This window comes from Zootoca vivipara, chromosome 3 (genome assembly GCF_965207765.1).
Source record: "Zootoca vivipara chromosome 3, rZooViv2.hap1.1, whole genome shotgun sequence".
NCBI classification, from domain to species: Eukaryota; Metazoa; Chordata; class Lepidosauria; order Squamata; family Lacertidae; genus Zootoca; species Zootoca vivipara.
This window is the reverse complement of record NC_142586.1, coordinates 119,329,268-119,341,073: the sequence shown is the minus strand read 5'-3', so window position 1 is coordinate 119,341,073 and position 11,806 is coordinate 119,329,268. Positions and strand designations below refer to the sequence as shown.

Sequence of the window (11,806 nt, the reverse complement as noted above, 5' to 3'; positions counted from 1 at the left end):
TCCTTCCTTCAGAAACATTTAATTGCGTCCATAAACCCTAGAGAAGTTCCTTGTCACAGTGTGGAGAGAGAGGGGCGCTGCCCGAGAGGGGGCTGCCCCACAGCAGGGCCAGGGAGGGAACTGGGGGGGACGGGACCAGGCTCCTTCTGCACAGTGATTGAATCCCCCCCAGAGCAGCTGCAGCTCAGGGCAGAGGGGGAGGGAGCCCCCAGCCCCACCAGCTAGGGGGGGAGGCAGGGGCTCACTTGCATTGGCCCCACAAATGCACTTTGGCACCAATGCACAGGGCAAAAGGGGGGCAGGGCCAGTGAGGTGGGAAGCCCCACAACCCCCCTTCCCCAGCAGGAGAGAGCCAGCTTCAACAGGGAACCTCCAGCCCTGCCCCACAGCGGCTGCCTGGCCTTGGGAAGCAGGAGCCTTTGGCCAAGGAAAGAGCCGGGGGTCAGAAAGCGTTCGGAAAAAGTGGGTGGGCAGGCAGCAGGTGACATCTTCTGCCAACCCTGAACTGGAGGGGGGCCACTTCTCTGGCCCCCGCCGGCGTCCTGCGAGGCTGGAAGTTGCTCTCCTCCTCCTCCTCCTCTGCTGTGCCCTCAGCCACGTTCCCTGAGAAGATTCCCAATGGCGGTGGGGCGGTCGCTCAGGCGTGTGGCCGCCCTGCATTTGGCAAGGACCTCCGGGGTGGGGGGTGGGGGTCTCTCTGCCCCAGAGTGCAGCGGCAGGCCTGACGCAGCCATGTGGGCCCGGGGGTGGTCTCTGGAATGGCTGCAGAAGAGGGGGGGGCTGTGCTCTGACCGTCAGCCGAACTCTGCAGGGAAGAGAGAAGAGGGGGGTGAGAGGCCCCTGGGGGGGGGAGGGAGGGATGGGGGGCCCTGCCTGGGGTGGCAAGCCTGGCAGCTTGAATCTCAGAAGCTGGGGGCTGGATCAGACCCAAAGCCCCCCCCCCCGAGTCCCCTGTTCTCACAGAGGCCCCACAGATGTCCCATTGGGAAGCCCTAAAGCAGTTATCCGGGCGCAAGAGACCAGTAACTGGTGGGCACAAGCATCGCTTCCTCCGACCGAAGTGGGAAGTGGGAGCAGGAGAAGTGGAAACGGGAAGTGGGAGCAGGAGAGAGGGGGGAGGGAGAGGGAGGCAGGCTGGGGTGCCCCAGAGAGCCTGCCAGTCCCCACGGGCACCCTCAGGACCCGAGCAGGGCCTTGTCTGGCACAGCACCCCCTGCTAAGCAGCGGGTCAGAGACCAGCCCCTCCCCAGCAGCCCCCCAAACCCTCCTGGTGGGGGAGGAAGGGGGTGCAAGCGGCTGGTCTTCACCGGAGCTTGGCTGGCCACCTGCTCAGGATTCCTTAGCTCAGATTCCTGTATTGCAGGACTTTGGGGGTCCCTACAAAACTATGGAGCCCCTGCTGAAGATTCCCACCTGACCCACCCGGTTTGGCTGTGTCATTCGCCTGGATCTGTCCCAGGCATGCCAACCATGTGAGCCAGGCACTAGATGGCCAACTGAGACCCACCCACAAAGAAGCCTTTTGCTCAGCAAGGGCTTCTCCTCATCTCTCTCTCCCCCCCCCCCTCAATGCTGCTTCAAAGGCTTCAGCCCTCGAAGCCAGGCTAAGGCATGCCTCTTTCTGCCCCTTCCCCAAAAGGGAGTAGGGGGTGTTTCTGCCCACAAGACCTGGAAAGCAGCAGCTCCCACAGGGCTTGCAGGAAAAGCCCCCTTCGGCTGTGGCTGCCGCATTGCAGAGGGCTGGACTGGATGACCCTCGGGGTCCCTTTCCAACGCGAACCACCTCCCCTCCCAGGAGGAGCCTCCCCCTGCCGCTGCCCCCCACCCCTTGGGAAGTGCGACTGCTCTACTTACAGGTCAGGGCTTGTGTGGCCGCTGTGTCTCGTCTGTGGTGTGCAAGGAGGCGCTGGCTGTGGGCTGCATCCGGATGGCGTCTCCGCCGCCTGCTGGGAAGGAAACAAGCACAGCTGCCGTCAAGAGACCCCCAAAGGCCGGCCCAGGAGCAGGCAATTCCCCCCTCCAAGCGCTCAGCAGAGATGCAGACCCCACAGACTCTGCTCCATAAAATAAAACCACTCTGGGCGGTTCCCAACAGAACGCCGATAACAATAATAAAGCAGTAACATCAAACAGTAAAGGCTTCCCTAAACAGGGCTGCCTTCAGATGCCTTCTAAAGGTCTGGTAATTGTTGTTCTCTTTGACCTCTGAATCATAGAATCGTAGAGTTTGAAGAGACCACGAGGGCCATCCAGTCCAACCCCCTGCCAAGCAGGAAACACCATCAAAGCATTCTTGACATATGCCTGTCAAGCCTCTGCTTAAAGACCTCCAAAGAAGGAGACTCCACCACACTCCTTGGCAGCAAATCCCACTGCCGAACAGCTCTTACTGTCAGGAAGTTCTTCCTAATGTTTAGGTGGAATCTTCTTTCTTGTAGTTTGAATCCATTGCTCCGTGTCCGCTTCTCTGGAGCAGCAGAAAACAACCTTTCTCCCTCCTCTATATGGTATCCTTTTATATATTTGAACATGGCTATCATATCACCCCTTAACCTTCTCTTCTCCAGGCTAAACATACCCAGCTCCCTAAGCTGTTCCTCATAAGGCATCGTTTCCAGGCCTTTGACCATTTTGGTTGCCCTCTTCTGGACACGTTCCAGCTTGTCAGTATCCTTCTTGAACTGTGGTGCCCAGAACTGGACACAGTACTCCAGGTGAGGTCTGACCAGAGCAGAATACAGTGGTACTATTACTTCCCTTGATCTAGATGCTATACTCCTATTGATGCAGCCCAGAATTGCACTGGCTTTTTTAGCTGCTGCATCACACTGCTGACTCATGTCAAGTTTGTGGTCTACCAAGACTCCTAGATCCTTTTCACATGTACTGCTCTCAAGCCAGGTGTCACCCATCCTGTATTCGTGCCTCTGGTGGGAGGGCATTCCACAGGGCATTCCACCAGGCCGAGAAGGCCCTCTGCCTGGTTCCCTGTAACCTGGCTTTGTGTAGCAAGGGAACCGCCAGAAGGCCCTCAGCACTGGACCTCAGTGTCCGGGCAGAACGATGGGGGTGGAGACACTCCTTCAGGTATACTGGACCGAGGCCATTTAGGGCTTTAAAGGACAACACCAACACTTTGAATTGTGCTCAGAAACGTACTGGGAGCCAATGTAGGTCTTTCAGGGCCGGTGTTATGTGGTCTCGGCGGCCACTCCCAGTCCCCAGTCTAGCTGCCGCATTCTGGATTAGTGGTAGTTTCTGGGTCACCTTCAAAGGGTCAGCCCCCAGAGCCAGCGAAAAAGAAAGCCTGCCCCCCTCCTTCAAAGTCGTACCTTCGTTTTCGGCACGGATCTGGGCCTCCAGGTCTTCAGGGTTGACGTACTTGTAGGGCTCCTCCTCCTCTGGGGGGCGGCACTTCCCACAGCAGAAGCAACAGCAGCAGCAGCAGCAGCAACAGGAGAGGAGGCTGCAGCACACCATCAGGGGCTGGGGAGAGGGGCAGAGCGGACGGTCAGGAGCGCTACCTCCCAACACACTGCCATGGGGTGCGTGGCAACCGGAACTCGCCCCATGGTTTATTACTGAAGATCATGCTATCGATACAGTTGGCACAAGCATAATAGATAATATATACCCCTCAGTGAATTTTCTGGACCCTGGCACAGACGGTTATCGTGAATGTGTCTCGGACGGCTCCCACTCCCCAATTCCCTAACCTCGGAAGGTGGTGGATTCTCTTTCCATATTAGGAAAGAATTGACAAAGCAAAAGGAAACTGAGGATGAGATTGTAAGGGCAGCAATGATTCACCGGGCATCAGATTTCAGGTACCATATAGAACTTTCAGCATGGGAAAAACTGGAAAAACATGAGTGTTTTTTCGGCATATTACACAATTAGGGAAAACATTCAAAAATTATGTACATGACACCCAGGAAAAATGATCTGATACCCAGTAAACCCAAAAATGTATAGAAGAGAATCAAATTTATGTTGGAAATGTTCCGATACAGAGAGCTGTTTAATTCACATGTGGTGGCAATGCAAATTGCCAGTTTTCAATACCCAGTTTTCTTCAATATTATTCTTATTATTCTTTAAAAAAAATCTAGGAAATGGTACAGTCAAACCTCAGTTTTCAAACATTTTGGCTGCCAAATGTTTCAGAAGCCGAAAACCCAGAAGTGAATGCTTCCATTTTCGAACGCGCCGTGGAAGTCGAATGGCTTCCGAGGCGCGTTCCTCCATTTTTTCAATGGATTTTGCTACCAGCCCTTTGATCCTCGGTTTTCAAACGTTTCATAAGTGAAACGGACTTCCAGAACAGATTATGTTTGAACACTGAGGTTCCACTGTATCTGACAAATTAAAAATGATGCTTAAGTGCACTTTCCCCCACAAGAACCCAGAAGCATTCCTATTTCTATACTTGCGTATAGAAGCCACAAAAATACTGTATGCAAAAATGTGGGAAGAGAAAGCCTTCCTGACAAAGGACCAGGGGCTGTTTAATAAACTAATAGAATATGTTGAACTAGCAGGTATGACAGCCAAAATAGAAAGATAGTAAGAAGCAAGTGGGAACAACTGGAAGGGTCTTTAAAACCAAGTGGCATTAAGATTAATCTTACAAGCAGGGATGAATCTGTGATCAGAAGCAGGCTAAATAAAGGATCACGCAGGCCAGCGGGCATAATGCGAACGGTAAGCCCAAATTAATAACAAACGCTGTCAGCTGCTGGTGACAGCAGTCACGAAATTAAAAGACGCCTGCTTCTTGGGAGAAAAGCAATGACAAACCTAGACAGCATCTTAAAAAGCAGAGACATCACCTTGCCGACAAAGGTCTGTATAGTTAAAGCTATGGTTTTCCCAGTAGTGATGTATGGAAGTGAAAGCTGGACCATAAAGAAGGCTGATCGCCAAAGAATTGATGCTTTTGAATTATGGTGCTGGAGGAGACTCTTGAGAGTCCCATGGACTGCAAGAAGATCAAATCTATCCATTCTGAAGGAAATCAGCCCTGAGTGCTCACTGGAAGGACAGATCCTGAAGCTGAGGCTCCAATACTTTGGCCACCTCATGAGAAGAGAAGACTCCCTGGAAAAGACCCTGATTTTGGGAAAGATTGAGGGCACTAGGAGAAGGGGACGACAGAGGACAAGATGGTTGGACAGTGTTCTCGAAGCTACGAACATGAGTCTGACCAAACTGCGGGAGGCAGTGCAAGACAGGAGTGCCTGGCGTGCTATGGTCCATGGGGTCACGAAGAGTCGGACACGACTAAACGACTAAACAACAACAACAATAACAAACACACGTTGTGACTCCAGCAAAAGGTCCTAAACTTCTGGCTGGGGTGTGTGGGAATACATGGGGGAGGGGACACCCATACGGGTCCGTTCTCTCTATCACACACACACTCGGCTGCATCTCCCACCCTTTGCTTTGTACCCCAGGGGTGGGGGTGGGGCGTTTGGTCCCTCTCCCCCCAGGCAACAGGCCACCCACCTTGAACCACCATTTCGACATGAGGAAGTAGTACTTGACGCTCTCCTCCCCAAACTGCTCCGAGACGTAGAGCCCCATGGAACCATACTCGTCGTAGATCCGCCGCTTGTTCTCGTCGCTGAGGGTGCTGTTGGCGCTGTTGATCTCCTTGAACTTCTCCGCGGCTTCGGGATTCTCCGGGTTCTTGTCCGGGTGGTACTTCAAGGCCAGTTTCCTGAAAGGGGAAGGCGGCAGGGTTGGGGGGGGCAAGCAGAGTCGGAGGGGAAATAAAAAGCACGAACGGATTCAAATCGCAAGAAAGGACATTCCGACTCAACGCCAGGAATAACTTGCTGACATTAAGAGCCGTGCGATCATTGAACAGACTCCCTTGCGAGATGATGGACTCTCCTTCCTTGCGGGTTTTTGAGCAGAGGTGGGGGGGGGGGCATCTGTCAGGGATGCTTTAGCTGAGATTCCTGCATTGCAGGGGGTTGGACGAGATGACCCTACCCTGGAGGGGATCCCTTCCAACTCCACAATTCTAGAATTCCAATATGAAGCTTCACAAGGTTGCAGAAACTCGGGAAGCATGGAGAGAAATGGGTATAATAATAATAATTTATTATTTATACCCCGCCCATCTAGCCGGGTCTCCCCAGCCACTCTGGGCGGCTTCCAACAGAAGAATAAAACACAATAATCTATTAAACATTAAAAGCCTCCCTGAACAGGGCTGCCTTCAGATGTCTTCTAAAAGTCTGGTAGTTGTTTTTCTCTTTGACATCTGATGGGAGGGCGTTCCACAGGACAGGCGCCACCACCGAGAAGGCCCTCTGCCTGGTTCCCTGCAACTTGGCTTCTCGCAACGAGGGAACCGCCAGAAGGCCCTCGGTGCTGGACCTCAGTGTCCGGGCAGAATGATGGAGGTGGAGACGCTCCTTCAGGTATACTGGACCGAGGCCATTTAGGGCTTTCAAGGTCGGCACCAACACTTTGAATTGTGCTAAAGAAAGCCTGGATGTCAAAATCTAAGGGGCAGGAAGAAGCCCACCCAGGAAGAGTTTCTAAAGGCAGTCCATCTCTGGGATCCCCCTCCTCTCTCGGGGCTGGTAAGGAGCAACCAGGCGGCCTTGAACTTGGAGTCAAAGTGCTTGGGGGGTGGGGGGTGGAGGGAGAAGAGAGACAATGACCAGGGGGACAGAAGGCTTCCAGGTCAAGGAAACACAGATGCTGAGGCTAAAGGACACCCCCCACAGATTCAGCACCAAGAGGGCAGAAGACGCCTCCTTCCATTTCTGAGACGTCACCAGGCGCCTGCCCAAGGCCCCCACTCTGCACATGCACAAAGGCTGAGGGTGTTTGCCTTTTCTGGAAAAAAAAAGGGCGCTGGGAAATGTAAGTCCTCATCCTGTGTTCCCAATGACTGGGGCGGCTGCACTGATGTGACCAGGAAGGTGAAGGAAGGGGCAGGTGCTGGCAAGGGCTAAGCCCCCCGGGAGTAGAGGGTGGCAAGAGGGACCCGCATTCTGCCCTCCTGCCCCACATCTCTGCTGCCTCCTCTAGGATTGGGAAGGACGTACAAATGTAAGACGTACAAATGTCAGAAGAGCCCACTGGACCAGGGCATTGGGGGGGGGGGTCCTTCTAATCCAGCACCCTCACAGTGGCCACCCATCGGAAGGGCCACAAGCAGAACCTGCTTGCAACTCTACAGTTCCCCCCCCCACACACACGGTATTCAGGGGGTAGACTGCCCCTGGGCATGGAGGTTCTGCTAGCCCATCCATCTGAAGAGGCCTGCCGCTGGGTTGGGTCAGAGACCCCCAGTTGCCCTGTTCTCACAGCCACCACTGGGAATCCCGCCAGCAAAAATGGTTGGGGAAGAAGCCAGATCCAGTTGGGGGCAGGAGGAGAGCAGAGGGGGAGCAGCCCCTCCAAGCCCACCTGTAGGCCTTCTTGATGTCCTCAGGGGAAGCTCCTTTCTCCAGGCCCAGGATGCAGTACAAACTCTCTCCGGCCCGTGACATCTTCCGCTGCGGCCGGCCGGCGTCCGCCATCTTGCTCTAGATTGAGCGGCACAAAAGAATAGGGTCAGGGATTGTAGGAGGCTGGACTAGATGGTCCTCGGGGGGTCCCTTCCAACTCTACAACTCTAGGATTCTGTAGGCGAGGGGCTGGGCTGGGCCCCAGATCTCAGGAGACCCCTGCCCAAGGCCCAACGAGCCTCAATGATCACATTGGGGTGGGGGGGAGTGGGGTCCAACCAACAGCATTACCTCGCTCTGGGTGGGGTGTGAGGAAAAGACCCCAAACCTCCCCCCACCCCGGATGCATGCCCAGCCAGGTCTCCCTCCAACTCTCAGGAGCAGGGGGGGCAGTTCCTGCCCACCCCCCAAAAAGAGCAGACCTCAGGCCCAGTCTAGGGTGAGACATGAGGACAGACAGACAGAAAGCAGGCAAATGTCCTCTGCCTGGCACAGCCTTGGCTGCTCTGGAAAGGGACCCTTGCCTGGCATGGAAAGGGGGCTGGATGGGGGGCACTCAGCCAGCAGTTCAAACACATCCGTTACAGAAGGATAAAAAAGGGAGTGTGGTGGGGATAAGATGATAAGCTTCAGATGATCAAATCAAGAATAGCTCAGTCAGGAGAGCCTCACTTAAGCTCATGTCGTGGGTTCAAGCCCCACACGGGGCAAAAAGATTCCCGCACTGGGATGGGGTGGGCTAGATGGCTCTTGGGGGTCCCTTCCAGCTCTATGAAAAGAACTGAGAAGCCATTCTGTATTTACATGTGCCTTTGTAATAATATGGAACTTCCAATCCCTGTTGGAGTATTTTCTGGCGGTGTAGAGGTTAGAGCAGCCATCCCCAAACTTCGGCCCTCCAGATATTTTGGACCACAATTCCCATCATCCCTGACCACTGGGTCCTCTTAGCTAGGGATCATGGGAGTTGTAGGCCAAAACATCTGGAGGGCCGCAGTTTGGGGGTGCCTGGGTTAGAGCATTGGGCTAGGGAGGAGTCGCTGGGCTCAAGTCCCAACTCGGCCGCAAAGCTCCCTGGGGGTGACCTGGGGGGCACTTTTGTTCTCTCTCCCAGTCTAGCCCACCTCGCAGGGCTGTCGTGAAGATGAACCACGCCCCCCACCTTGAGCACCTTGGAGAAAAAGATGAGTGCCATAAACACAGACGACACATGCTGAAAGCCTTCTTTCTTAAGAGGTTTTAAAGTGTTGGGTGGAGGGGGGGAAGAGCAGCGCCCCCCCCCCATGCCAAGCCCCACAACATGCTGATGGGCCCCAGGGGATTGAAGGCAAAGGCTGAGCCGGAGCTGCGCTGGTGCCTTGGCCCCCTTGCCAGACCCAGAGCTACTCAGGGGAGGGGGGGGGAGACAATGGGGGTCACTCCCCCCCATCCCGCTTTGCCTTGGCGACAGCGACTCCTCCCAGGGGGCAGCCCAGATGGACACCAGCCGTCCCCAGCCTGGCAACCGCCTGTTATAGGAATTCTAAGGTCTTATCTATGTAAATTAAATGTTCATAGATGTACAAGGCAAACTTATATACTTATATACATAAGTATATAAACCACGTGTCTGAAATAGTACAGGAGAGCAATCCTGAAGCCATTTTGACTCTCCCAAATGGACCTCAACTATTTCTCTGCAAGGAGGAAGGAAATGGGAAAATCTTTCCAATGCTCTTTGGACCGTAGGGGCAGGGCAGTCTCAAGCAGGTCGGCCGCCCTGGCGCGGAGAGTCGGAGATCGCTCCGGTGCCCCCGCCCTCGCAGGGCGCCCTGGCTCACCGCGCCGCCGGGGGTCTACCTAGAGCCGGCCCTGTGTAGGGGCTTACGCCTCCCTGTAAATACAGTCTGGCAGGCATCTGTTAAGCTGAGCAAACTCTCAATATAATTTCAGGAACTAAGTACAGTATCAACCATCTCCAAGGAATGGCCAGGCTACCCAGAAAAGGCAACCAAGTAAGGTATTATCAGGTATCCTGGCAGACAGGAGAGAAGCAGCACACTCCAATTTCTGCTGTGGACCCCCTCTTTCTGCGATCCATGTATGATGTTTTTTTTTGGGGGGGGTGACCTTGAGCTACAGGGTGGGCAATTTCAAATGTCTATATAAGAGCTTGCACACCAGTGTCCTGGGTTCCTCTCCTCCCTTCCTGCGTGCGGTGAGCGGGGGACCCTGTTGCAACAGTTGAAGAAAGACCAGGCTTCCTAGCTGCTTTGCTTCTCCATATTCTCTGCAAAATAGAAAAAAAAATCCTTCAGTAGCACCTTAAAGACCAACTAAGTTTTTATTTTGGTATGAGCTTTCGTGTGCCAAAATAAAATAAAAACTTAGTTGGTCTTTAAGGTGCTACTGAAGGATTTTTTTTTTCTATTTTGCTTCGACTCAGACCAACACGGCTACCTACCTGTAAATAGGATTCTTCTCTCATCAAGCTTTCCTTAGCACCTCAGCCCTTGCTACCCCCCCCCCCGCAAGACCAATTGCAGTCATTAACAGTCGTTAACAGTCATCAACAGGTTTACCACTCCTATCAGCCCATCACCCATTCCCTTAACCCCCTCTCTGAATATACATAAGGGTCTGGTGACTTCTGTTTCAAGTGTATCTGAAGAAGTGTGCATGCACACGAAAGCTCATACCAAAATAAAAACTTAGTTGGTCTTTAAGGTGCAGCTACTGAAGGATTTTTTTTCTATTTTGCTTCGACTCCGACCAACACGGCTACCTACCTGTAACTAGAACTATGGAACAGTGTTTCTCAACCAGTGTGCCTCCAGATGTTTTGGGACTACAACTCCCATCATTCCTGACCACTGGTCCTGCTAGCTAGGGATGATGGGAGTTGTAGTCCCAAAACATCTGGAGGCACACTGGTTGAGAAACACTGCTATGGAAGGCACCATATTCTCTGCTTGGCCTCTGTTCTTTTCTCCTACCAATCGGGAACCCACTTAAGGACTCTATAGGGGCTCCTGGGACCCCGATAAGGGAAAGGGAGCCTTTTCTCCCCCCTCCTGACACGCCCCTTGCATCCCGCCCGCTTCCTTCCCCTTTTGCCCCGCCAGGCTAAGCCCGCCTGATCTGGCTTTGCGAGGCCGAAGGGCTGAGCCAGATTAGCCCGAAACGAGGCCACGGGGGGAGGGAGACCCCCCTCCCCTCCCTCCCTCCCTCCCTCCCGGGCTGCTGGCCCTCGACTCCTCCGCCCGCACAACAGCCCTGCCAGGTCGGCCTCCCTCCCGCCCCCCCCCCTCCCCAGGCCGCCGTCCAACCGGCAAAGGAGGGAGACCCGCTTCCCGAGCTGCCCCCAAGTCTCCGCGTGACGCAATGCCCGGGGCGTGACGTCACGAGGAAGGCGCGTGACGCGACGCCCGGGGTTCCCCCTCCGGGCTCACCAGGCGGGTCTCCGGCGGCCTCTTCCTCTTCTACCTCTTCTTCCTCCTCCGCTTCCCGGTCACCGACCGAGCGACCAGGACCAGGCGCCCGCACTGCGCATGCACGGAAGCAGTCTGTGCGCGGCGGGCCGCGAGCATGCGTACTAGAGCACGTACGGGCTGTTGGGACCGTAGTGGTACGAAGAGGGAGTCGTCCGCCTCCCGCGCTTCCGGGATGCAAGGGTCCCGCGCGGCTGCGATTGGGAGAGAGAGGGAGACGCCCGAGCGACAGGGGAGGAAGAAAAAGAGCTCACTCGGTTTAGTGGAGGGGAAAGGGCGGGTCTCCTTTTCCCAGAAAACTACAGTATTGATTCATGAAATTTATACACTGATTTTGCATTTTGGTTTACCCAGATTTTTGTTAAGCCAAGAAATTCACAACCACGCATCACTAACTCGAAGATAAGGCTACAGGTAGGTAGCCGTGTTGGTCTGAGTCGAAGCAAAATGAAAAAAATCCTTCAGTAGCACCTTAAAGATCAACTAAGTTTTTTATTTTGGTATGAGCTTTCGTGTGCATGCACACATCAGCAGTCGTTAACAGCCATCTACAGGTTTAGCCCTCCCATCAGCCCATCACCCCCACCCTCTGTACAGTATATACATAAGGGTCTGACTTCTGTTTCAAGTGTATCTGAAGAAGTGTGCATGCACACGAAAGCTCATACCAAAATAAAAACTTAGTTGGTCTTTAAGGTGCTACTGAAGGAATTTTTTAATTTTGCTTCAAAGATAAGGCGTTTGACTACTTTAAGAGAAAACATAAAAATTTGAAGTACGTACTTTTGTTGTTTAGTCGTGTCCGACTCTTCGTGACCCCATGGACCAGAGCACGCCAGGCACTCCTGTCTTGCACTG

The 11,806-nt window shown here is 53.9% G+C and overlaps 1 protein-coding gene across 4 annotated transcripts; it reads right to left on the bottom strand.

The window, feature by feature from the left end:
• DNAJC5G (DnaJ heat shock protein family (Hsp40) member C5 gamma) lies at positions 1–11,044 on the bottom strand. 4 transcript variants are annotated; one of them, XM_088667040.1, is made up of 7 exons: positions 10,910–11,035; positions 9,639–9,747; positions 7,438–7,556; positions 5,512–5,725; positions 3,333–3,486; positions 1,855–1,946; positions 1–805 (listed from the first exon to the last, which is right to left on the bottom strand). In XM_088667040.1, the coding sequence occupies exons 3-6, from the start codon at positions 7,548–7,550 to the stop codon at positions 1,858–1,860; spliced, it is 570 nt and encodes a 189-aa protein (XP_088523166.1). In that variant the 5' UTR covers positions 7,551–7,556; positions 9,639–9,747; positions 10,910–11,035; the 3' UTR covers positions 1–805; positions 1,855–1,857. The 4 variants fall into 4 exon arrangements, with proteins under 4 accessions (XP_088523166.1, XP_088523167.1, XP_060129232.1 ...); XM_088667041.1 differs by having other exon boundaries at positions 1,855–1,943; XM_060273249.2 differs by lacking the exon at positions 9,639–9,747 and having other exon boundaries at positions 10,910–11,044.
• Between the last annotated feature and the right edge of the window lie 762 nt (positions 11,045–11,806).

Coding starts and splice junctions, on each gene's coding strand:
- DNAJC5G (XM_060273249.2), bottom strand. CDS start 7,550: ATGGCGGACGCCGGCCGGCCGCAGCGGAAGATGTCACGGGCCGGAGAG. Junction 5,726..7,437: donor GACATCAAGAAGGCCTACAG/GTGGGCTTGGAG, acceptor TTCCCCTTTCAG/GAAACTGGCCTTGAAGTACC. Junction 1,947..3,332: donor GATCCGTGCCGAAAACGAAG/GTACGACTTTGA, acceptor TTTCCTTCCCAG/CAGGCGGCGGAGACGCCATC.